This window comes from Carassius auratus, chromosome 26, assembly GCF_003368295.1.
Source record: "Carassius auratus strain Wakin chromosome 26, ASM336829v1, whole genome shotgun sequence".
Classification (NCBI taxonomy): domain Eukaryota; kingdom Metazoa; phylum Chordata; class Actinopteri; order Cypriniformes; family Cyprinidae; genus Carassius; species Carassius auratus.
In genome coordinates, this window is record NC_039268.1 from 4,197,649 (window position 1) to 4,224,724 (window position 27,076).

Below are 27,076 nucleotides of genomic sequence, written 5' to 3' on the forward strand. Positions count from 1 at the left end.
TCAAAGCAGTGCTAGGATGTGGCATACGCAGACGGCGAAAGAGAGCGGGAGGGGTTAAGGACAAAAAGAGGAAAGACGCACAGCATCTACAAGGTTCAGACGGCCTTCACAGGCGAGACGGTGTTGTCATGGTCCACTGGTCATACACTTACATTGCCTGTGTCAACAGCATGAATAAAGCAGTTGTAATAAAGATTGTTGAGATTTGCTGTTGTTCGCTGCAGAGGGAGGGGATGGCTGCTCTCGCTCAGCCTCCGTTTCTCCCTAAGGCTTGAAAGCTTGACTGAACATAAAGGCAAGGCTGTCAAAACTCGAGAGAGAGTTTGAGGGAGGGAGGGAGGGAGGGATGGAAAGAGAGAAACAAAGGCGAGGGTGATGTAGGATGGTGTACAGGATTGTTGTCTTTTAACCTAGTGGGCGGAAGCCACTGCAAAGAAACAGAACAGGGCTGAACAAATTCTAAATAAATAAAGAGATATGCTGCAAGCTGTGTGTTGGCTACAACAGCGTGTGTCTCTGTGTATATTTATTTGTTCAAGCATGTACTGGGGGCAAGATAACTGTCTGCCACTAACAGCTGAAAACTAGATACAGTATATACATTGCATTGCTTTCGGAACAATTGATTTTTCTTTTTCATTTTAACTATGACATTGTGAAGCATGCCACAATGTCTGGGAATATTTTTGAGCGACGAAACACTCAAGAGTAAAGAGTTTTGAACCGATTCTTTGAAATGGACAGCCTGAAATAATCCATGCGTAGAACTGAGCTGCTATTGATTTTTTTTTAGTGCTTTCTACTTGCAAATCATGAAACAAAAAACACCCTTTAGAAGTTTTTTAGGCACTTACGTTAATTAAGTCAAATGTCAAATAAAGTGCACATTAAAACAATGTTTTTATGTATTGCATTGCACTGCAAAAATAGATAAATAGATTATTTTTCTTTAATTGTTTGGCATAAAATATTGTTTTAATGCACTGCATACTCACAACGTTGGTTCATTTTATATTGTCAACTACATTATATTGAAAATATTCCAGTTACATAATATATAATAACCTAAACTACTGTGTACCTGATAGAAATAGTTTTGGCCAAATGTGAGACATTTCTTTGCTAGAGGCAATGCAGTAGATACAGATAGCATCATGCATTTAAATCTGCACTGGAGAGCAATATGAGCGATGATCTGGGTCTGAAGACAGTAAGGGTGACTTCTGAAACCTCATGGTTCCTTTTGCAAAGGAATTCATCTTCCATTATCTCTCAGTCCTTTGTTTTCCTGCCTCTTAGAACTGATTTATTCTGCCATTTTAGGTCAGAGTGGACACTCGTTCGATCATCTGAGCTCTAAAACTAATCCTCTGTCCTCCCTCCATTGGCCACCATTACATGAAATTGATGGTCATTTTTGAGGCAGTGACTGGCAAGCTTTCACAAGCACTTTTAAAGTGGAGTTTAAGGGTGTAGGTGTTTTAAACCACAACTTTTGTCCTGCAACTCAATTACCCAAATGGTGCAATGTGAGTAAAAAGCATTCTTTTGGAGGAGTGCCCCCCAGCTCCCTGACATAAAATATTTATCAGGTGTAGACTGAGGAAGAAGCACTTCAAAACATCAGTTTTGAGATACAAGCATGAGCCACATTTAAATAAAATGGAAATCAACTTCATTTTCAGGACAAGATGGACTGGACTGAATATTTCAACTAGCATCTAGGATCTTCCTTCTGACTAATGCTGGTTAATCACTGTCACTTCAGCGAAACAGCTATTAGTAGTTCAGGGGTAAACTCACTACACAACAATCGATTGCAATTACAGACCACGGTATCAGGACAACAGAATGATCAACCAGGAGAGCAACCTCAATCCACTGGCCTCGAGTGTTTGAGTCCTGATTTATGAGAACACAAGATCTAATATGTATCATGGAAATTTCAGCTACAGATTTGCTGTGTTGAAAAATGCTGTATTATAGACACAGAATATTTAATAATTATATGTATGTTGACATTTAATATACCGTATTTTTCGGACTACAAGTCGTACCTTAGTGTAAGTCGCATCAGTCCAAAAAGATGTAATGACGAGGGAAAAAACCATATATAAGTCGCGCTGGACTATAAGTCGCATTTATTTAGAACCAAGAACCAAGATAAAACATTACCATCTACAGCCAAGAGAGGGCGCTCTATGCTGCTCAGTGTAGGCTACAGCATCTCTGGCAGCATAGAGCGCCCTCTGGCGGATGGAGACAGTAATGTTTTCTCTTGGTTCATTTCTCTCGGTTTATGTCAAATTAATTTTGATAAATAAGTCGCACCTGACTATAAGTCGCAGAACCAGCCAATCTATGAAAAAAAGTACAGACTGATTCTTATCAATACGAAAAAAAGAAAGACTGGAAATGGACAAAGTTTTCAAATAAAGATTTCAGAAATATTTAAAACAAACTTTAAGATGCAGTATTAATAAAAAAAAGTAACATGCTGCACTATTACGCTGCTACAAAAACTTTATTAAAATCATTTTCACTGGTGGTATGTACTGTTTACTAGCAACAAAAAATTCTGTGAAAAGTGTATATTAGTAATAAAATTAGTACTGCATCTAGTCTTTTTTTTTTTTTTGTAAGCAGCAAAACTTTTTTAATTTTTAAATTAAATTCCCAGGGACTGATCAAAAGTGGCAGTAAATTCAAATATAACGTTTCAAAAGATTTTTTATTAATTTCAAATAAATCCAGCTCATCAAAAGAATCCAGAAAAAATACATCTAGTACCGTCAAACGATTAATTGTGATTAATCGCATTCAAAATAAACGTTTTTGTTTACACAATATGTGTGTGTGCTGTGTATATGTATTATGTATGTAGATTTTTTAAATATATCCTGAATGCGTGTAATAATATATTCTATGGTCTATAATTAAATAAACACAGTACATATATTATGTAAACAAAAACTTTTATTTTCACTCGTAGAAATAAAGGTGCTTAAAAGGTTCTTCACGGCGATGTCATAGAAGAACCATTTTTGGTTCCACAATGAATCATTCAGTCAAAGGTTCTTTAAAGAACCATCTCTTTCCTACCTTTTATAATCTGAAGAACCTTTTCACCACAAAGTACCTTTTGTAAAACAGAAAGGTTCTTCAGATGTTAAAGGTTCTTTATGGAACCATTAAGACAAAAAAAGTTCTTCTATGGCACCATGAAGCACCTTTATTTTTAAGAGTGTTGGACGTGATTAATCGCAATTAATCATTTGACCGCACTAATTATATTTTAATATAACATAAAATTCAATTGTAATAATATTTCACAATGTTACTGTTTTACTGCATTTTTGATCAAAACACTTTGATTAAAAGACTTCTTTTACCAACCCCAAACTTTAAAACGGTGTTGTACATCACATTTGCTGCCAGTGCAATGAAGTGTATTTACAGTATATCAGCATTATATCAATTACTAGCCACACTGCTTATCAGTATACGCACTGACTGGATGGGCCATTAATATGATTTCAAGCCACCTCTGTTTGCAAAATAAACGAGATAAGAAAAATCCTTCTGAACTGCCTTCAAATGGTGTGATACAATTTAAGATACCTGTGTATTGAGCGAGAGACTGTGAGAGACAAAGGCAGGTCTGGTGTTCCCAGCAGTGAGCTGTGTCAGTCTGTCTGTGTGGTTAGCTGAAGTACTACTACGCTCATTAATTAGCTCCTTAGGGAGGCTGGCTGGCTAACGGGAATGGGGGAGGAGGTGAAAGCGGGATGTAGGGGGCTTCTAAGGGGTTGATTGAGGGGGAGCGGGGAGGAGGACAGACACGGGCCCATTATCTGACTTGTCTGCGGTTGAGGGTGCCTGGCATGAGGTGACGTGCCTGCGGCCGCAAGCGCTGTACTACATGTACGGTCAGACTCCCAGCGATGGGGCTAGAGCAGAAGTCATTCCCTTCCTCACTAGATGGCTACATCTGTCTATCAGACTCAGCCTCATCATTAAAACTGCCGGACGAGGTTTTCACACAAATACTCCCATGTACTCTTGTTTTCAAAACTCCTCTTTAGACATGTCCTTCAGTCTCTAAAACTACAGGAGCTCTTTGAGGTTCAGGCTGTGGGCTCTGTGTGTGTATGTGGTCATGTGTTTACCTTGGATAGATCTCTGTAGTTGCTGGGCATAGTGAGGTCGAGATCTTCACTGTCGTAGTTGGTGATTACCCAGGGGAACACAGGATACTGGTTCAGATCGTTATGTGTACGGCCTGTAACACACGCAGGGTCAAGACTCCTCGCACATTTCCTCAAGTTTTATTACTTCAACATCATGTTTAATGTAATTACAGAGTGTCTCGGATAAAGGAAACAGAAACAGTGGTTACAGAGAGCAGATAACAACTGTTACTTTTAGTTTCTAAGATGTGGCCTCTTTTCAAATATATTTCCAAACTTTGTTAGTTGTCTAACACTATGTCCTAACCACATGCAAAAAAAAAGAAAAGACCAACAAATGTTTAGCTAGTCACAGCTGATTATGACAGAAATCCAGATTAAAACGTATATTTTGTCTCTTGTTGTGTCACATAGAGATGTTAGGGCAAAGAGATTCATTTGTTCATTCAGCTTTATATGTACATTCTGTATTCAGGTATCTTTAGTTTTTACCAGATATGGTGTTGAGGAACATGAGGTACTCAAAGTTGGAGACCTCTCGTCTTTGCCAGCGCTGGGTCATGTTGGAGGCCTTGTAAAGCTGTTTCGGACTGGCCAGAGAAATCCGTCTGTCGGGAAAAACACAAATCACATTCAGAAATTCAAAGAGTAACGTGAAATGTGCATGTCTTTGCTGTTCAGTTGGTTTACAATACATCATTTAATGTGTAATTTCAAATACGAGCACTTGTTTTCAGGATATTTTGTAAATTAGGAAATATTTATGATCAGAAAAATATTGTACAGATTATGGCCTAAGCCACAGACAAATTGCAGAAAATGTGATAAAAAATATAGTGAGATAGTAAGAGAAACTCTAAAAAAATGTTATGTTAAGTTTCAGCATTTGTCAAATTTGGCATTAGAGTTTCCTCGTAATTCTGTGATTGCCTCAAACATTGTTAATGTACTTTCAGAGCAACGTAATTGTGCACACATACATTATATAAAAAAAAGAAGCCTAAAATCCTATGGCTATTTTCATACATTACAAAAATACAGGACTTGCATAGCATTTTGCCTTAACAAACACTGCCAGAAATGTATTGACAAAGGACCAACTGCTTTAATACAACACCTGTATAAATAAAATAGACACAATATGATAAGCCATATTTTTTGTTGGCGCTCCGATGAAAAAAAACTTCCATAAGAAGCCAAGGTTCAAATTCTGTGAAGCAAACACAGACAAGAAGATGGATACAAGCAGTGAAACGTTCCAGTACTGCTATACAATATACCACTCTGCCAGTCAGATTCAACGACGGGAACTCTTCTACAATTCCGAATATAACCTACATCCAAATCCAGACATGAACACAGACACACAATGGCCTCGTGGGCAATGTGGGAACCTGTTAAATGAACATGCACAGTGCAAGCAAATATGTGGACACTAAAACAAATGACTCTCCATCCAATTAAAACAAAGCGAAATTAGAGAATTCATCACTGTCACCCAGCATGATTATAGTCATTAGGCCTCTCTGAAGTTTCCAATGCCCTTTGCCCCTCTTAACACAGAGGCAACGCAGTAACAAAGCTAGGGAAATGTCACACGAAAGGCAGGAGAGGGCTGTCTGTAATGGTCAGTACCGCTACGATCACATCACACTTTCTTTCATTGCCAGGAGGAGACATCCAGAGACCTCTGTGGGATCAATATTCACTCTATTCTGTTACCCACATTGTTATTTTAGTTACTTAATTGCGATGAACGTTTACTTTTAATAAGAACTCTGATTTAGAAGGATATTGTGATGGAATTTCACTTGTCTAAATCACCTTTTCTTTGGCTGAACTACAACAGCGTCAGTGTGTGTGTGTTTCCTGTGTTTCCAGTCTGCCCTGCAGGCTCTGCTCTCGCCCCTTTATTTATTTCTCAGTTGGGGAGATAAATAAATGATGTGAATTGTGTTTGTGTGAAGGTAATTAGGCAGCGTTACAGACACCCATGACACCATACACACATTAACACACACAAATAAGCTGTGTTAAGGCCCGTTCTCACCAAGCACTAGAACTATGAAGATAAAGATACAGTTCTAAAAATCACTCTCAAGTCCACACCACAACTATAACGATAAAGGCACAGAGAAACGATATAATTGGAATCACTTTCAGAATGATTTTTCCTAGCTGACGATCGATACAAACATCGACATCCAATCAGAATCCATCCTGCTGTAACGAGCTCAAGAATTTAAAGCGGCAGACGAGCGCGCACTTAGTCGCTAATATCGTTATCTTTATAGTTACCGTTCTTGGTGTGAACGGGGCTTTAGGCCAGAAGCATATTTTACGGAATTGCAAGTGCAGAACCGAGTGACCATGAGCAAAGATGGTAGAGAGATAGCAAATCACATACTTTTGGGGGTTCTGCACAAGTGGTGCAAATGTCATTGAGATGAATGTGAATGCTAATGTATAGCTTTCTGCTTGCATTATAGATTTCAAACAGAAGAGAAAAAGAGTGTTTACTGCTATAATTGAACGGTGCAAATTAAACAAAGAACATGCCTGGTCTGAGGAAGGCCGAAATTTGTGCCGACTCCAACTCTGGGGAGACAGTGCACCACCTTTTTCACTGTGGCTGCATCTGGGAAGTTGAACATGACTGCCGCTGTAAGGAGAAAAGAAGAATTTAGAACATCATTCCCTGTGTGTGAATAAAACAAGCAACATTTTTGTTGAACTGTTTGAACTTTTATTTCAAAATTATAATAAAATATATATATATATATTTAAAAAAATGTATTATTATATATAATTTTCCTTGTTTTTCTCACTGTAATGTTGATTTAATAGTAGTTGTTTTTTCATGTCTTTTTTCCCCCACAATAGATCAATGAAATGGTTCCCAGCCTGTTTACTATAGCATAATGCTCTCCTCAAAAAAATGCATTTTGATGCCTCATGCTATGATGCTATGCTTGATGCAGCAGCTATGAACCAGAGCTTACTTCTGTTGGCCATGAAGACCTCCAGCGCTGTATTCTGGAGCAGATAGCGGCGTGAAAAAACTGCTCTGATCTCTGTGAACTGCCATTTCCCATGCAGACCCTCTGTGTAGGCCAAAATCTGTACAGGAGAGACAAAGAAAAACAACTGATCAAAGACAGATGTAAAAAAATTAAGGGGATATAAGTGAGAAGGCAGTGGGGCAGAGGGAAGGTTTTAGTTCATTTATCACCCATAGCTCATGCCCAGGGTCACAGCGCAGGATTAATGTATATTATTGATCAGTCCTCATGAAAAAGAGATGCTTTAAGAGCTAAAATGAGCCCCATTCAGACACACACTGAAAAGGTGCAGGAAGGCCACAGTTCACTAAAATGTAATCAGTACCAAGAGAACTGGAAATCTATCAATATTTGCCCTTCAAGTTGGTCTAAGCGAAACATGGTTTTATCATGTGCTGCTGCACAACCATCACCTTTTTGTTGTTCAGAAAAAGTGCAAGAAATGCTGAAAACAAAATGCTAGAAGAAAAAAAAAACATACATAGTTTTTATATCTAGGGTTGTATCTAAAAGACTTTTTATATATATTTAAAAATGCTGCAGATTACTGGGATAAGAGACACTGGAAGTTATTAATTTGCGATTTAATTGAGAAGGGAATAAGCTAGAGATGTTTTTCAGATAGCAGGAAAAAGACAATAATAAATGCAAGTACAATCAAATTAACTTTATAAATTTCACAAAAATTTTTAGACTTTTATTTATTTGAAACAAACAAATAAATAAATGCAACTAACCATATAATGATGCATAGTTAACAAAAGAAATATGCTTATTTTTAAGAAAAGGTATGACAACACACTTCATAGCTGATGTGAAACTCCATACTCTGTTGCAAATTTGTCTGTACTTTGGTAGAAACAACCAAATTGGGCTTCCAGCAATGGCAGGTTTCCATGATCCTGGAAACTGACGGACAGCATCATTTTGCATCTACAGATACTCAGCTGTGACAAACACAGTAGTCTTTATCTAAATACTTGTCCTCCATACATTCACTGTTTTCTTACACTTCTCATTTAGCTTAATAACAAATTGGTTGTTAGGACAGAAGCGGATAAAAGACCACTGCACCTGATATGAGCCGTGAGGATTAGGGTAGATAAACAGCTGAGTTTTTCAGACACTTAGATCTTCTAGTACCAAGGCTAACACTGATATGTACTCATTAATGAGAGAAAGAGAAGAGGATAGAAGAAGAGAGAACGAGAGGGCAGCAGCTGTGCGCTCAGAGCAATGTCACTGCTCCTGTCTGCTCTGCAGACTCACTTCAAAGTCTCCAGAGTTCAATTAAATGTGGATTAGGGCTGTTCCACCGCCACGGCAATGCTGCCATTCGAAACCGCAAACTCCCTGACAAGCAGCATGTGAGACGGCCATGCTCTCCTATTTATCTTCCTCATCTCCCCTCTGTCAGGCGGTTGGTATGGAAAGCCAAGCATTAATGTGATATCCGATGCGCTACCTAACCAAGGCATCATGGAGAAGTTTGAGCGAGGAAGAGTTTATTATAGCGGAGCGATCACGGATAGTGTCGTGAAGATGAAATCCCTTTTTTACTCGAGTGTAATGGAGGAAGTTCATCTGAAGGATCCGTCTGTTTGCATTGTGTATTAGCAGCTGCCATTGACTGGTAATGAAATTAACCTCATGTAAGCAGTGTTAATGCAGAGAGAGTCCCCCGTCCTCCCACACACCACTCAAAACGACACGGCAATATAACACACTTCACTATCAGATCATTACATGCCATTCTAAATGGAAGGAGTAAGAGAGTCAATGTAAATATAAACTGTTAAGCACGGGTTTTATAGGTGATTGCTAAGCTGTTGTTTGGAGGCCCAAATCAAAAGAGACAACCCACATGTAGGGATGTGCCAGTAGTAATAAAAAAATTCTCACATAATAACATCAATAATACATTTTTGGGTTATGTTTTTTTTAATACACATTAAATTCATGTGTTATTCTGAAAGGAATTCAAAATGACAGCAAAGTCATTTTTAATAGCCCAAAACCATATCCGCACCACTCTAGTGAAAATTAAACATACTTAAATGTATTATGTTTTATGCTGAGTACACTACAAATACATTTACTTAATTATGTAAATACACTGCAATTACGCTTTTAGTATACTGAACTGGCATACTTAAAGTCAGCTAAATTTGAACAGCTCATTTTGTTCTTAATGCACTATAATTGTGTGGAAGTAGGGCAGAACAACAACTAAAAATATACTGAAGTATATTTGATTGCAAATTAATATGCACTATAAACTATTGCAGATATACCTCAGGTTCACTTTAAATGTCTTGAATTTTATAGACCGATATTAATCAAAGATCATAAAATCCTCGTCAATAGTGATATTTAGGCTTAATATTAATAAATGTGCATTGTGCAAAATTAGTACTCCAAATAAAGTTTAATTATTCTCTTTCTATCAGTAAATAAAACTATAACTTTTTTACTAGGGCAAGTAATGAAATTTAAATGCTAGTGTATGACCAGTATTAAAAAAGTATACAATTTTGTTTCAAAGAAATAGCAAATACTGATCTTAAAGGTTCAATCTGGTTGAAGTGTGTGCTCAATAATGGCAGTAGTAATAACAAATGAGAAAATAGGCTAAATGAGAGTAACAATGAAATATTCAATATTTGTGCATTACAATCAGAATATACAAACAAAAACTATAAATAAAAGAAGTTGCGAAGTAACTGATTGTTCATTCCTTTAGGATGACAGTCGTCTGAAAAGGGCACCTGGCGATGAAATTCAGACCATAAAATCTTGCTGACTAAAATGACGACCTTTAACCTGTGGTTCATTCCATCTCTACAGCAGAACTACTTTAATAGTTCACGCTTTATCTGGCTCCTGTCTACTCAAACCCTAAAGAATAAAGGAATGATGCAGTACCCTGGCTTGACATGCTGTATATGGATATGCCAGTCTGTTGTGTATCTAACATCTTACTTTTTATATACCTCACATACTATTAGCCTTGTAATGATCTCTATAGGCTCTCTTGATTGTTGTTCAAAAACCTATTGGACTAGCAGATATTTCTAAAATGTTGATTATGATGTGCATTCGTCATGCCATTGTTCCAACCACCTTACGCAACATCACAACATTTATTTTCAGCAAGAGATTCACCGACTTTTGGCTGAAATCTTGTATTGACAATGGAAGTGTCAAACCACTCTCTAAAGTCAACTCTAGCACATCCAAAATACTTATAATTGGGGTTAAGGAGGCCTATGTGTGCAAATGATTTCTTATGCTCACTTAACCACTTTTACTATATGAGCACAGTGAATACTGGTATTGTCATCCTGGTATATGGCTATGGGTTACATCTTCTGACATGGTTAAGAAATGAAAAGCTACACACTGCACCACAGTTGCAAAACATATAACATGCCAGAAACATATTAATCACTGCAATAATGATCCAATCTTAGACTCTTAAATACCTTTTTGTTTAAATCCATACAGCAACTTTTGTTTGTTCCATTTTGTCAATTCTTGTTCTAAATGAATTGTTCTTTTATTCAAGCCAAAAAAGAAGCTCAATTTCAAGGCCACTCCGCTGATGCCAAACCGACAACAAAAGGTCGAAGCTGAAAGGGGAGTGTGTACGTATGTGTGTGTCATTTCGAACCGCTCAACCTGTTAGGATCGAGAGGCAGCAAGTCATTTCTGAGTGCTGTCATTTGTCTCTGTCAGCCGCCGAAACGAGTCTGAGATGAAGAGGGACACATCTCTCAAACACACACTCTGTCCTCTGCCAGCGGACCCTGTGTGCGCAAACGACATCCTCTGGGCGACACACACACCAGGGACCACCGCTCCAGAGCATGTGCTCTGTCTCTGACAGAATTGAATGAAATCTAATTGAAAATACCCCCCACCCCAAGCCAAAAAAGAAGGGAAAGGGGGGTGAGCGGGAAAGAAAAAAAAGCAAGAGATAGCAAGTGCGAGACAGAGAGCGAGTGAACTATCCAACGCTCTCTCAGAAAGATAAATGAGTCTCTGAATAGCAGTCTCTGTTGGGCAAAGTGTGCACTTGTGTTTGAGCGGTGATAAGAGCGTTCGCAGCCAGGAAAAGGAAACGGCTCTCCTGCTGCTGATAGAATCCACATCCTCGCTTATAAAATGTGTAATAAATGAGTATTATAACGCTCAATTTGAAGCTTGGCAACCGATGGCATGAAACGACATGGTGTGTGAGAGAAAGAGAGAGAGAGTGTGTGTGTGTGTGTTCACACATTCTCAAATGCTGGTTTTTAATGTGCCTATGCATCTGCGGAGCAAAATGAGGTGATTGAAGTTCAATTTGTATGCTGTTATTAAGTGTTTCCGCCTGGTTGAGTGTGTTAAAGATTGTGGATGGGACATTTATTATTACCTTTTGGTCAAATGAAGTGGCCTGGGCGATAAGGTGATGAAATTAATGAGGAGGAGGAAGTGGGTGATCCATCAACATCAACATTCAGAGCCAAGCGCACTGGAAATGCAATATTGGAAAACTTGATAGAATTCATGGGAATAAAAGGGAGGAGATATTAGAGAGGGACTGCTGTTACTAACGCATCTGGCCATGTAAATAACAAGCTAGCATGTGCACACACACACACACACACACACACAGAGAGACATTTAGCATCAAGCTTACATTAGTCATAAAACACAATTATATTCTGATAGAAAGAGAAAATCACTGGTATAAGAGACTGAAGGAAACTGTAACACTTTTTTAAAAGTCATGAAACAGAAGCTCAATGGACAATGTGAAAGATCCCATCTTTAAAATATGTTATGAAGATTATTTTATAAGTTTATCTAGTTGAAGACTGTTCTGGACTCATTCACTGATTCCGTGCTCTGGTATTACCCTACTGTTGAAATGTTTTAGTAAGTAAGATTTTGGGGTTTTGAAAAAAAGTCTCTTATGCTCACCAAGACTGCATTTATTTAATCAACAATACAGTAAAATAGTAATACTTTAAGATATTATTAGAATGAAAAAAGTTTCTATTTTAATATATTTTAAAGTTGTATTTATTCCTGTGATGGCAAAGCCTTCTGAAAACATTTTAATATGCTGTTTTGGTGCATTTATTATTAATATCAGTGTGGAAACAGTTGTGCTTCTTAATGTTTTGCACACTTCACACATTTTTGGTGAATAGACGACATGAAATTTCTAAAGAACAACATTTATTTGAAAGAGGATTTTTTTTTTTTACTTTTGATCAATTGAATACATCCTTTATTTTAAAAATTTTATTTCTTTAAAAACAATAACAAATCTTACGGATCAAAACTTTTTTACGGTTGATCAATAATCCAAAACGGTTTTGTATCAGTAAACAAATACAACTACAATTCACATAAGCACATAAGCTTCCCCCACTACTCTAAAGATTTTTTTGTTTTCATTTTTTTTTTTCAGCCTGATTAAGAAAGTACAAAAAAGCAATTAATTTAGTCTTGTTTTCAGGCTTTTGATTGAAGACAAAATGTATTGGAGAGACCTAACGTAAAGTTTACAAATGGTAAGGCATATGGAGGTTAGATCCACGTGATTAAAGAGTACAAGAATGTGCCACTATGATGAGTGTTGAGTATCATGGGGCTGTATAAGCACATTAAAAGCATAAAACAAACCAAGCAAGTTTCCCCACAAACAACAATAGTATATCAGGAGATTAGCTTCTGTTGTTATCTTCAACACATTGTAAAATCAGAGTGCAAAATCAAAATATTCCATAGAGAGAGTATAAATGTGATGCTTTTACATAGAGCCCCAGGAGAAGTAATAGTAAACAGATAATATCAACTGATTAAAATGTCCTTGACGTCTAACAATGGTAAATCAGCTCAAAGGATAACAAATACAAACCGTAAACCAGTAAAACAAACATTAGCAGTCAGCTGCTAAAGCATTTTAGCAAACACACGCATATTTATATGCATGATAGCTGAAGTATTTACTTTTTTAAGTATTTAAACTGAACGGGTCCAATGGGGATTAGAACTTGCTTTGTTCCCCACCACTCTGTTTGCCAACAGGTTAGCCTTTTAACTTGCTGAGAGAGAGAAAGAAAGAGAGAGAGTGAGGGAGGAAATCTTGTGTGGATTTAGAAAAATGTCAAGAGCTATGGGGTTAATTGGAGGAGAAGTGAATCCTTTAGTGCACTTACTCATTAAACATTTGGCCTTTATGTAGAGGCTTGTGGGGGGTGATGGGGAGGACACACAAAACGCACTGTAGGGACTCCAGTGAGGTGAAAATTAACAGCCATTTAATGGTTTAAATGGACAAATGAGGGTGTGTTCGGCTCATAAAAATACAGTAGGGCTGTTTCAGAGTCTTAACGGCTGAAATACTGAATCGCTTCGAATGGTAAAGCAAGTGTGTTATGTTCAAGTGCATATTTGCAACAGCTTCAACTAAGCCAATGTGTCGATTTCATATTAGGATTCGTCTGCTTTAAAGCAAAATGGTTGAATAACAACAAACAAAGGTATTTGGAAGGTAGATATGCTAGATGATATGGCATATTTTTAGGAAATAATGGAGAAACATGTTCAAGAGGAGAAGGACGGAATCCCTCCTCCTTCTCTGATTGACATCAATTCAAAGACTTTCTCCATCCAAGAGATTTAAAGCGCTTTAACCCCAGGGCAAAGAGGGCAGCCTGGCTCACTGAGGAGCTGGACGGAAGAAAGACAGGATAAAGGTGACATAAGTGAGAAGAAGAGGAGCGTGAAATTTGGCAGACATTCACAAACCGACTGTTTTGCTCCAAGTACCTATCTGGCATTGAAGACCGAAGCAACAAGTGAGAGAAAATGGCTATGTTATAGAGATGTTGATGATGGGCGTTGCTAAAAGACTCCAATTAGTCATGTTAGGGAACATATTGGGAATATTTGTGAGAATCCATATGACTGAAGGTCCACCGCAAAAGCTGCGTTTGTGAACACTAGTTTGGAGAGTGTTGTGAACTAACATCCTGAACACCATGAGAAGCATGGAGAAAATCATGTCGACAGCCTTCCCAGTGGTTCAGTCCTTCTCCGAACTCCAAAGCATTCATACGGAGAAGAAACAGCCAGGCCAGGTTTAGATCCCGTCGCATCGCCCACCACTTTCACTCCAGTCTGTTGTCACGCCGTTCCTCACTGTGTTTAAGGCAAGATGGCAGAGAAGTGAAGTCCCCCTAATCCTTCTATTGTCCCAGCCCTAATTGGATTTGGAAGAGGAAGGTGGGGTAGAGGGTAAAATATGTGAACCCCCTTTTAGGGTGCCTAAAGGGGGGACTTTAGTTTTTTCATGGCCTGAAAAGGAGGGATTCTCTGGGGATTTAAGGGATTGAAAGGTGACAGAAGCTGGATTATGTTCTTTATGACTGTGTCTTTAAGCAGGTAAACAGGGAAGCCCATTACAGGGGAAAAGTGCAGGCAGGGGTTAATGTTGGGATAGATGCTTGCTAAGTATCTGTAAATATGTTGCTCATTTCTGTGGATGTGATTTGTTGCTGTGAGACCTCTACAGAGAAGACTTCTAAAGCTTCTGAAAAAAATACTTAACTTTTATGCATTTCAACCATGTTCCATACCTAAAAATGAGGCTACACATCAGCAAAATGGTTTTGGTGCTGATTCCTGGGTTGCTGGACAATTTTCAACAGTTCTGGGCCCCAAAACTGACTGATTACATAAAATTTTGTTTAATAGAAAGTTAACACATTTTCAATTTTGACAATTCATTCAGTTCCACCTGATTTCTAATCTTTTGTACGGTTTTACCTTTAAAACCTATTAACTGTCACCCAGCCCCTCGGTGGGACGCCATACGTTTACTCCATTATATTACCATTTAATCCTAATCTAAACATGAAAAACTATATATCTTTGGAAAGGTCTAAGACTCCTAACTAGATATCTTACTTTTTTATTATTTATTTATTATGTAGGAAAAGTATTAGATTAATCTATGGCAAGAGTGCACCTCAAAAGCCTACATCATATCAGGAGTTCTGACATTTTCTCTATCACACTTTAGAAATCATCAGAAATTATATATCACTTGAAACTTAAAATCTCAAAATTCATCCTTTGAAACCCATTTTAAAATCAGACATTGCATTACGATGAGAATGGTACATCTAAATCATGTTACAAAATGTTTTCAGTCATGAATTATAAAAAATTAGGTTTGGATCATGCACTTTCAAGTCTATATTCAAAAGTGTTTTTGTTTTTTTTGTATTCAACAAAGTTCTAAATGCACTTTGACAGGAAATTAAGTTTATATCGAGTCAGATATTATCAACTTTATAATCTTTGATTAACTCTATTAACTCAATATTTTTTTCCTAATTGATAGAACTGACAAACTACAAATGTCGAATAACAGACACATATCTGACATACAAAAAAAAACTCAAGACAAGAAATCGAATAAAGCTTGGGAAAACTGGGGGAAGATTGTGAAAAAAGGAACATAAACAATGTGACATGTCATGCATTATTTCTGGAATGATTACACAGGACCATGAACCACCATGTTAGCAACATTGTCATTAAATGTGGAAACCAAACATTTGCACCAGCACCATTTTGGTCAAAATGAAGTATAAGGGCAGTCTTGGAGTGAAAGTGAAAGAAAAAAATAGAAATGTCCAGAGCATTCCGTAAAATGGATCTGCAAAGGCCAACCCAAGATTATTTGACCTTTGTCTTTATCTTTAAAGTGCCATCTTATTGGTGTGGGGCACTGTAATACAGACTCATTTACCCTGCTGATAAAGTGGATCAGATGACGCTTAAATCGAACTGTCACCTAAAAGAATCTGTCATGGGCGACTGGCCTTATTGGGTCCCCATGGAGATGCCATTTCAACCAGACTGGATGCGTCATTAACCAAGACTGAGGAGGCGGCAAGAGTTCTGGATCTACAAAAAAACTATTTTCTTTTTAATTTATTGATTAAATTGATTTATTTTAAACATAGACAGGTATATCAAAGTTGGGGTGAGTAACAAACAAACACAAAAATGAATGAATAATTTAATCATATATTAATACAATTCAGCAGTAGGACAGGACAAAGGTGTGCGTCTAATCTCATACAAACACGCTCACTCTGGCATCCATGAAGAGTCTCATCCATCTAGCTAGCAGCATATGCCATGACGTTGTGTCAGTGACTGCTCTGCTGAGTAAATGATGGAGAGCAGATCAATCAGGGGACTGGGAGGCCCCAAACCTTCACCCTGTCAGCAGAGGAAGATGGAGCAGCTAGACTCAGGTGCAGGAAATCCACCTTCTGTCTGGCGAAAAGGGACTACTGATAATGGGCTCCTAAGATATGATGTACCCAATCTGCTGGTACTTGTGCTCAGTTAATCTGTTGGTACTCTAAAGCAGTCTACGCTTTTGGTAAAGTCATAGATTTGTATATTTCAAGTCTGATTCAACACAAGACTTGAGAACCTGCCTTGATAGCTAAAGAATACAAGTCTCTGACAAAGTATCCGTATCAAGACTCAAGTCTCTGGTCAAGTGCAAAGTCTAGCCTTAAGACGTTCAAGACCAGATCTAAGTCAAGTCTTTGGTCATAAGTAGGTTCTCAAATCTATTTTGTTATGCTGCAGTTTATGTGGTAAATTAATTTAACTCTGACTCTGGTTGGTAAGATGTTTTAATGTTTTTGATGGAAGTCTCTTATGCTCACCAAGGCCACATTTAAATAATTTTGAAAAAATAATACTGTGAATATGTATTACAATTTGACATAACTGCTATGTTGTAAACAACTATTTTTATTAGTAATTTTTTTCAGGATTCTTTGATGAATAGAAAGTCCAAAAGAAGAGCAATTGTTTCAAATTGAAACCTTTTGTAATATTATGAATGCCTTTACCATACACTTAAGGCAAATTCACAGTAAAGGGATTAATAAAGCTCTAAAAGACAAAAAAAAAGTGCTTATGGGTCAAAGACGAGTCATTTTTCAAACCAAGGAAGAAATATTAAAGTAGTTTTCTGTGGAAATTGACAACATGCATGCCACAGAGGCTATTAATACATCTTAACTTCAAATGAAACAGTCAAAACCCAAACACACACCAAAACATCTTCTGCAGGACACAGTCATTACATCAATGTAAAACTGATCCTGACCTTCACTAGTAGCTCTAGAGTAGCACAATACATCTCTCTGAAACAACTCTTTAGAATGATGTCCATCCCAGATCATAAAAACGCCACTGGGGGAAGAAGGCCACAATAGAAACAGACAATAAATTCAATGAAGGATGCAAGTTGGAAGCATGAGGGCAGCTCTCCTTGACTTTGAGGCGCTTCTGTAACAAATCTGTTTCTTCCCTGCTCTCAGCCTTCGGTAGACAGGATCAGTGACCTGCTTCATACCGGATGACTTCATCTCAGGAGTAACCTCAGTGAAGCTCGGAGGTATCAGTGCCACAGAAAGGGACATGAAGCTGTGGGGTCTGTTTCGCTCACTATTAGAGACTTGGCAATATCTGGATCATGATACAATAATACTGACATTTTTTTTGTTATTTAGTGTGTTATGATTCAAAAGGTTTTTCGTTAATCTGCAGTGAGTTAGGGTTAGTGCTTGTACAATTTTTTTCTCGGGCACTGAGGAAATAACAAAAATTTCAAAATATTTCAAAAACTTGGAGGGCTCTGATAAATAATCTGATATATCTCTCTAATTGTTTACCTAACTTATCTAACTTATTTTATTTACTCATTTATTCTTTGGCATTTTTTTCTCTTTTTGAGCAAGTTTTATATTTGATGCATGCCATTTTCCAACTCATTACATCTTCCATTAACTATTACGTGTAAGGTATAATGAGAACTTGAAGTTGTTGACAGTATACTTAATGTGGACACAAATTAGAAACACATTCAGATATGATCTCAGTCTTTAAAAAAACAATTGAAGTGGGAGAGAAGAGAATAAGGCCAGTAGATTTCATCATAATGATAAAATCTCAAGCAATGCAGAATCTTTAATATTTTCCAGAGATTGTCCTAAAACATCATCTTAATTTTTTCAAATGTAAATATTTTTCCCCATTGCAAATTATATTAGTGGAATAATTTAAACAATATACTCGTTGACATGAGATTTAGAAAGTTGACATGGGTTCCAGAAGTTCTCACACAATTAAAGAGGTCATGAACTGAGAAATCAAAGTTCTGTTGATCTTTTGACATACAAGAAGTCATTGAACTATAAAACATGCTGTAAATTTCAAAACTCAAAACTTGGTAAAAGCGTACGCCAAAATCCAGAATGGCGATTGTCAAATTCATCCACTTCATCTAAATTCATCCACTTCATCTAACAACACAAAGCACTGTATACAGATCCTTGCACACTGAGTTCACAGAAATTGGGGGTCGTCTTTTTAATATAGCTCTACTATCTGAGATCAAACTGAGCCACTGACATCCTGGAATAAACTTTGAATCTGCTCCTGAGGGGGAACTCTCCGTCCTCTCTCTATCTCAGGATTGGATGAACCCAACATTTCATTTCATTTTCTTTTTCCTTTTTTTAAGAAGCGAGAGGACAACAAAATAATCTTTACTGTTTGAATACTCCATTTAGTGATGTTTTGTAAAAGATTTTTTGCAAAGGAGAAATGAATACTCATCTGACTCTGGATTTTGAATACAAATAAACTCATATTAAAATTTGAAAAAGTCTCAGTGTGCAAAAACCTTTAATCTTATAACATCTCATATTGAACCTAATCTGCCAAAACTACAGCTTGTGGAATGTGCAACTTTATGACTTTATGTAATAGTGTGGCTAAACACCACTTCCACAGAAGATGATCAACACCTGCTTCTACATTGCTGCTTGTTAAGCACCGCCCACCACTTCGTGCATGTACTGGAAATAACGAGGGAACGAGAGAGGGTCAAACACAGGTCTACCCAGAAATCAAATGATTAAGATGCTCCCAGTTGTGGAAAAACACAGTATTTGCATTGCTTTCATTCTGACCCTTACATAAGGAAAAATTGGATTAACTTTATTTTTAATGAAGATACAAACCACGTCTATAAGAACTCGCACCTTTTTTTACACTTCATTTGACCGCGGAAATGCGCCAAGTCTATTCAAACAGAGCGTTCTGATGAGGGGGGTTCAAACAGGACAGAAAACATTCTATTACTTCTAAATCAGGATGTTTTTTGATGTAATAATTGGACCTTAGAGAACAGTACAAAATAATAAAAAAGGGAGTTCTTAAGACCCCTTTAATGTCACATAACAGCTTTGCTTTCAGTTTTCAGTTTTTATTTCCAGGTTTAAGTTGGATAGTGAATTCCAGATTTTCAAAGAGGTCTCAAGACTTTTGATCCCCCCTCTGTAGAAGGGTATAAGGTATAGAGAGAGTAATCCCTTCATCATTCAACACACTGTACGACTCATCAATTTATCGACTCGTGCAGGACACAGTGTGTAAATGCTGATATGAGCAACAGTCACGGCTGCTCTCCTCCAGCTCATTGATAGTGACAGAGCTGCTGTAGATGGCCATTTACCTCTGCACAAACTACTTATGCTTAACTGAAAAATCAATAAAATCTTTGAACAACCTGACACTGATCAGCTGCAGTTGAAGGTCGTCTGTAGCAACCGAATGAAGAGTGTGTGAGACCCCGTCTGAGTGTGTGTGCAGAGCGTCGAGCCACTCCAGGATGTTTGTAGGACAAGCGTAACAATACTTTCCCTGCGTAACATCCCTCCCACCTTCCCTCCTACCCAATTAGGTGTGAACGGTGCTTGTCCTTCAGAAGACACTGTCTGGATGGAAAAGCAGTGGACGAAACTGGTAAGATGTTTATAAAAGTCAAGGAGTAAACAATATAAAATAAGGAATTTACTATTAATCAAATAAGGTGTATTGCAAGCTTTCCATATTACATTGTACTACAAAACAAAATATCAAACCAACTGCTTCCCAAATCATCCTGGCAATCTATCTCTCTATCTCTCTCTCTCTCTCTCTCTCTCTATCTATCTATCTATCTATCTATCTATCTATCTATCTATCTATCTATCAATCAATCAATATAACACTACTGTTTAAAATATATTGCCAATCTCTCCTTTTGACTTATTATTTGATGATTAAGACGTTTACACAAAACTGAATTATAATTATGAATTATAAATACAAAATAACTGCCACCTCCAAGATGCACCTAAATGGGGTTAAGTGATAATAAAGTTGCGCAGTAAACAGTTATCATTGAATAAAGCCTATACTGTTTCACTGCAGAACTCTACATAAACTCTTTTTCCAAATAATTTAGAAAAAATGAAAATTTCGTGTAAATTTAGCTTCGCGGGTGTCCCGTACTGCACAATATATAAGACAAATAACAGCAGAGAATCATGAGTACAACGTAGTAAAGCGACTGATCAAGAAAATCCAAAAGCTGTGAATGTGAGGGACACAGAGACAGACACCCATCTGCTCCATGACCTCACCAGATCTCCCTGGCAGATGCGGAAAGGCCTGCCAAGCAATTAGTACCACTGGTTGACTTGTTTGGGGCCGTCTCCTAGGGGCAAATGCAGCTGGGGCCGTCTGTGTGTGTGTGTGTGTGTGTGTGTGTGTGTGTGTGTGTGTGAAACGTGGGTAAGACGGTGTGCCTTTTTTGCCTGCTGCCTCTCACGTTTCCATTGTGGGGTAGAAAAAGACTACAGGCTAAAAGCATCTGTAACTGACATTCTCCCCCTCTTATCATTGACATGAAAGAGCAAAACATGCTAACTTCAGCTGAGACGGAAGAAAAACTGCTGCACACTTTTTCTCCTTTTTTTTCCCACTTCTCCTAAACGAGCATGGGGGACATAATAGTCGTGTTTTTATTCAACAAGGATTTGATATTATATCTAGAGATATATAAGACATGTAAACGAGAACTTGAATCTACTAATCAATAAATAAATACATAAAAAAAAAAAAATAGGGTACCATGATTTGAGTAAAGCTGACAAAGCGTGATGGAAATGAACCGTTTCTTCTTATGTGGACAGAATATGCCACCTCCACATTTTTTTATATTTTTTCCTGTTTAAATATGCACTAAAATATGTGCTTTGAGAGAAAGAGCTTGTCCCTGAAGTTTCCCGGACCACTGTTTTTTCTTTTTTCTTTGATCAGCCAACACTATCTGGCTCTTTTTCTTTAACTAGGTCAGATGACCTGGAAATCAAGTTAGACTCTTCAAGATGTAAAGACACAAGGAATGAGAAAGAGAGAGAGAGAGTCTTATCAGACACTGTCCAGTGTTGCAGAGAGGATCAGAGTGGAGTCATCAGATCAAAGAGGAGTGGCTCCACACTACCGTGCCTCTCTCATCTTCTCGTTCAAGACCAAAGCTCTTTTGGTCTCCAGATAATACGGAATGTTTTCAAAAAAAGAGATAAAGGGGGAGAAAAGAGACCAAAAGCATTTGTTGGAGCTTATTTAAACGTTTCTATTCAGTTCTGCTAAGTGCATCATTAGGTTCAAGAACACTCTTTGGCACATTAATGTTAAAAGAATCAAGGAAATTCTAGCACTTTGTGAGATGTCAGTGATTCAGAGCCTGCCTTTTACCTTTAAAACAATTCAAAGGAAGGAAAGAAAGTAAAAAAAAAATAAAATATGTTTTTTTTTTTAATACATTCATAAAAAGGATCAGTCTGGAACTGTTTATGTTAAGATTTGGTTAGTGATTTAATAAACTATAATTTGTTTAATTAAGAATTAAGACTTCTAATTATATAATAAGGCTTCATCAAATTTTCAATTTGTGATTGGATGTAATATCATCTTACTGTAAGTAAATATGTCATATTGAAAATGCTAGAACTTCTTGTAAAATAAAAACGGAAAAGTTAAATAAGTCAGATGTCACTGTACTTTCAATATACTGTGTATTTCCATTAATGCATAAGCATCAATTTCAACATATGCTCAATTTGTCAGTTGTTTTGAGATTTGAAATTGTTCATTGTAGTCACTAATCCTTGAGAGATTATCCTTTTTTTTTTTTTTATACAGTTGAGCAAACAACTGTTTCTTGGCTCTGCATAATAGCAAATATGTTACCCTCAAAACAAGCAAAAATAAATAAATACATACATATTCCTAACACGTCTATTTTTGCAGAATATGGAAATAAATTCACTGCTTCCACATGCCAAACACAGAACAATGAATTTTAATATAGCAATTGCTTCTTTCCTCCGGACAGAACAAAATACTTTCTACCTTTGAAATAAACTGTATACTTTTAACTTACGTAAACACTTCTTTAAAAGACAAGATAAAAATGTTGGTAAATCCAATAATAACAGTAATTAACGGATTAAATGATTAATCTGCTTAATGCTTGTAATCTTGGAAATTAATTAAAGCTTGTAACAACTAACTAGTGTAACAGGGTTAGATGCACCAAAATATTGCAAACATTTTTTTTTTTATCTTATCACTTATAATAAAAAATATATATATCTATTATTATTCTAACTAAACACTGCAATGATGTTTTACTGCTGTAATCATTTCTGTAAACGGTTCAGGAGTGTCATTCAAATCAATTAGCACAGTGATCTGCCAAATACTGAAAAGGAATGGGTAAAAGCTTATTAACTTAGATTCATTATTTTACTATGAATATTCAGTGCTGAAATGTAGGAGCATATGTTCACAATTTCTTGAAAGATTTTCAGGCTGGTTATAATCCACAACATCATATCAAAACATGAATCATTTAGCGTAGCATTCTACATTAAACTTATTTAACTATTCTCATTTCTTAACCATTACAGAAGAGAAGCCACATATGAAAAAATTAAACCATAACATGGCTGAAGAATCCCATACAAATACCTGTTGGACGTTCTTTTATTCAAATGTAAACGTCTTTTTTTCTTTCTTTTTTTTTTTAGTTAAATGAAAACGAAATATTACGTAAAATGCATTCCAATCACATATCTGTATAATATTAAAAAAATAATCCCCTGGCGTGTGAGTTCGTGATGTTACACTTGGTTTAGGAGCAAAATAATGTTAGTGTAATTAAATAAAAGACCGTGAAGTTTCTTTACCGAGAGAGCATTGGCTCAGCGTGCCTCTAGCAAACTGTGTTTTACTCAAGCGAAAAATAAAACACCCGGCGGGCTCTCAGATGGGCTTAACAACACAAACCCTTGACATTCGTTTTTCTCACTGTAAAAACACACTCACTCGCGACGGATCAATACTCTGAATGGCCTCATTTAGCGCAACGCATCCTACACCACGCAGCGCTGTATCTGCAGACTTTCTCCTGAGCCTGTCGTTAAGACAACTGTGATGAGAGCTGAACTCATACAACATGAAGTCTGGCTTGATAAGAGACTTCAATTACCACGCCAAACAATCTCTCCTCTCGAAATTATTCATTTTAACACGCTGCGCTGCCGAAGGGATGCTGCTCAGATTCACATACCTCATGTGAGGACAGAGCAACGATGGGACAAAATGGAAAAACATTTTTTTTTTAACAATTTAAGAAAGTTGTTTTAATGAAAGCAATTAATGCAAAGAGCGAACGGAAAGCAAATGCGTTAAAATCTTTAAAGTCAAGCAAATAAAGGATCGAGCAAAATACGCTCGAGCACAAGTGCATTAAAACAAAAACGAACGAAGTAAATAAATAAATACGTGTTTCTCTAAGAAATATGAAAGAGAAAGTACGAATCCAGCTTTAACTAGGAGGGAAAACAAATGACAGCACAACTTTATTTTTTCCGCTTTTTTTTTCCTTTCTGTTTTTTTTTAAACGTTCTATTATTTTCCTTACATTAAGTGCATGCAGAAGTTAAATCCTGAATATATTCTGAACACACGTGCAGGTTGCACATAACTGTCGTCTAATTGCAATATTACTGAATAATCCGAATGACACATTAGTTTGTAAAACGTTTCATTATGCTCTTGATTTTTGTGACTATGGACGATTCGATCATTTTCAAATAAAACTCTTTAAGCGTTGTCCTTTAGAAGACCCTTGATTGTGTTGCAATTATAAACCGGCTAGAGAAAAAGAAACCCTTTCAACTAATCTGCATCAGTATGTTTTAGGCATTATCACAATGTTACAGAAGCTACAACTCCACTAGCAAGCGACCATGAGAGCACACACACACACACACACACACACACACACACTTAAGCAGTATCCAGATTTTTGAGCATAGGACGAATGCAACACTAGCAGTGCGCGGTCAATATACTTACAGTGGCAAAAACTAAATATCGTTTAATAAAAATTAGCAACCAGTTCTTAAAGACCGAAGCTTAATTATGTGCAAACAAAACCCAACAAAACAAATAAGCATTCAAAATGCAGTATTATTTTCAGTAGTATGTTCACCCTTTCCTACTTTACGACCAAATGTGCATACAGAGAAATAACAAGCTCCCAACATGTCAAACTGTTGTAATGTAGGCTAAAGAAAGTAAAAGCTTCTAGCTGAAATATGCGCTCTTAATGCCGTCTGTATAGCCTAACCTGAAAGCGCCACGGCTCGAGCGCTGGATGTTCAGGAGGAGAGCGTCTCTCCAGCGCACCGAGGCTGCGATTGGCCAACTGCACTGACAGCTAGTCCGCTGATTGGCCAGAACGATATGCCCGTCCCCTTTCCACTCCAGCTAGAGGACCATTCATAAACTAAACAATTCCAACACTCACGGCTGAGTCTGGACAACTGCACACTGGCGCACAGTTTTCACGCGCAAACACAAGTAAGAGAGAGATGACATGACGCGCGGAGATTTATCCTGCAGCTGATACGGGCTCGGAGAACAACTTAAACCCTTTAAACCTTTCAAGTCGAGTTGGAAAAAGTCGCACTGCGTTGCATCCATCCGTTTCCTGGTCCAAACTTGACGTCTATCCGCTGTGGGCGCAAACTTCATCTCTTCATTTTTTTTTTTTCACTTTGCTGGGAGTTGTGCCTCTGGCTTCACCGGTAAGCATTGGATCCATCGGCGTACTGCGAAACTCCGGTCTACGGTCCGGATCTGTGCCCCAATATGATTGCAACGCAAGCAAAGCTGGTTTACCAGCTGAATAAATACTACAACGAAAGATGCCAGGCGCGCAAAGCGGCCATCGCCAAGACCATACGAGAGGTGTGTAAGGTGGTGTCGGACGTGCTGAAGGAGGTGGAGGTCCAGGAGCCCCGTTTCATCAGCTCCCTGAGCGAGATAGACGCGCGCTATGAGGGCATGGAGGTCATCGCACCCAACGAGTTTGAGGTCGTGCTTTACCTGAACCAGATGGGAGTCTTCAACTTCGTGGATGACGGCTCTCTGCCGGGCTGCGCGGTGCTCAAACTCAGCGACGGCCGTAAGAGGAGCATGTCCTTGTGGGTGGAGTTCATCACCGCCTCCGGTTATCTGTCGGCGCGAAAGATCCGCTCCCGCTTCCAGACGCTAGTGGCACAGGCCGTGGATAAATGCAGCTACCGGGACGTGGTTAAGATGGTGGCGGACACGAGCGAAGTGAAACTACGCATTCGGGAGAGATACGTGGTGCAAATCACCCCGGCCTTCAAGTGCACGGGCATCTGGCCTAGAAGTGCTGCTCAGTGGCCCATGCCTCACATCCCGTGGCCCGGGCCGAACCGGGTGGCGGAGGTGAAAGCGGAGGGTTTTAACCTGCTCTCCAAAGAGTGCTACTCGTTAACGGGAAAACAGAGCTCGGCGGAAAGCGACGCCTGGGTCTTGCAGTTCGGCGAGGCCGAAAACAGGCTTCTGATGTCGGGCTGCAGGAAGAAATGCCTCTCTATTCTAAAGACTCTCCGCGATCGACACCTCGAGCTGCCGGGACAGCCGCTCAATAACTACCACATGAAGACCTTGCTGCTGTACGAGTGCGAGAAACACCCTCGGGAGACTGACTGGGACGAGTCGTGCCTCGGCGACCGTCTGAACGGTATTCTGCTGCAGCTCATCTCCTGTCTGCAGTGCCGCCGGTGCCCACATTACTTCTTACCCAATCTAGACCTGTTTCAGGGTAAACCACACTCAGCCCTGGAGACAGCGGCCAAACAGACCTGGAGACTGGCCAGAGAAATCCTTACCAACGCTAAAAGTCTGGATAAACTGTAAGATGCAAATGGAGGACATTTTATGTCGGTGAATATTAACGGACGTTCGAGATCACAACACTGAAAGTGGAGAGAATGTGATCGAGGTGCTCTCCGAGTAATGAAACCAAGAAAATAAAAGATTAAAATAAAACTTAAAATAAAACTAAAAAAAAAAAAAAAAAAAAAAAAAAAACCCGAAGCATTTGTTTTTGCCAAGGCTCAAACGGGACATTGCAAGAGAGAGAAATGAAGGTACATTTCAAACTAAGTGTAATGATTTTGTTGTTTGTTTGAACTGTTTTCACAAAGTGAAAATTTTATTTAAATATATGCACAAGATCTTTAACTGCAAATTACAAAATGTAGCGTGCCAAGTTCTTTTTTTTTCTTCTTCTTTTTTTCATGATGTGATCAAAAATTGAAACGTGTAATAAAACCATGACACGATGAAATTTAAACTTGGCATTCGTCCTTACTCAATTAAAAAATCCTGAAATTAATGGGACTACAATAACATAAGATAGATGCATAAATAATTAAGCATATAGTTTTGGGATTGTTTTCGCTACTTAAAAAAAAGCATAGCTAAAAGTAATATTAT

The 27,076-nt window shown here is 37.9% G+C and overlaps 2 protein-coding genes across 4 annotated transcripts in view; one reads left to right on the forward strand and one right to left on the reverse strand.

Annotated features, from left to right (window-relative positions):
* lrba (LPS-responsive vesicle trafficking, beach and anchor containing) overlaps window positions 1–27,076 on the reverse strand; it is a 240,783-nt gene that overhangs the window by 54,279 nt on the left and 159,428 nt on the right. For all 3 annotated transcript variants that reach the window (XM_026203763.1, XM_026203765.1, XM_026203762.1), the window contains exons 40-43: window positions 7,193–7,310; window positions 6,750–6,852; window positions 4,683–4,798; window positions 4,170–4,282 (exon numbers count right to left, since the gene is read on the reverse strand). In XM_026203763.1, coding sequence (XP_026059548.1) covers window positions 4,170–4,282; window positions 4,683–4,798; window positions 6,750–6,852; window positions 7,193–7,310 — 450 coding nt within the window. The remainder of the gene's footprint in view (window positions 1–4,169; window positions 4,283–4,682; window positions 4,799–6,749; window positions 6,853–7,192; window positions 7,311–27,076) is intronic.
* mab21l2 (mab-21-like 2) lies at window positions 25,043–26,893 on the forward strand. The gene has a single exon (XM_026203769.1). The coding sequence runs from the start codon at window positions 25,415–25,417 to the stop codon at window positions 26,492–26,494; it is 1,080 nt and encodes a 359-aa protein (XP_026059554.1). The 5' UTR covers window positions 25,043–25,414; the 3' UTR covers window positions 26,495–26,893.

Bases quoted from the DNA above. Each gene is read 5' to 3' on its own strand.
- mab21l2 (XM_026203769.1), top strand. From the start codon at position 25,415: ATGATTGCAACGCAAGCAAAGCTGGTTTACCAGCTGAATAAATACTAC.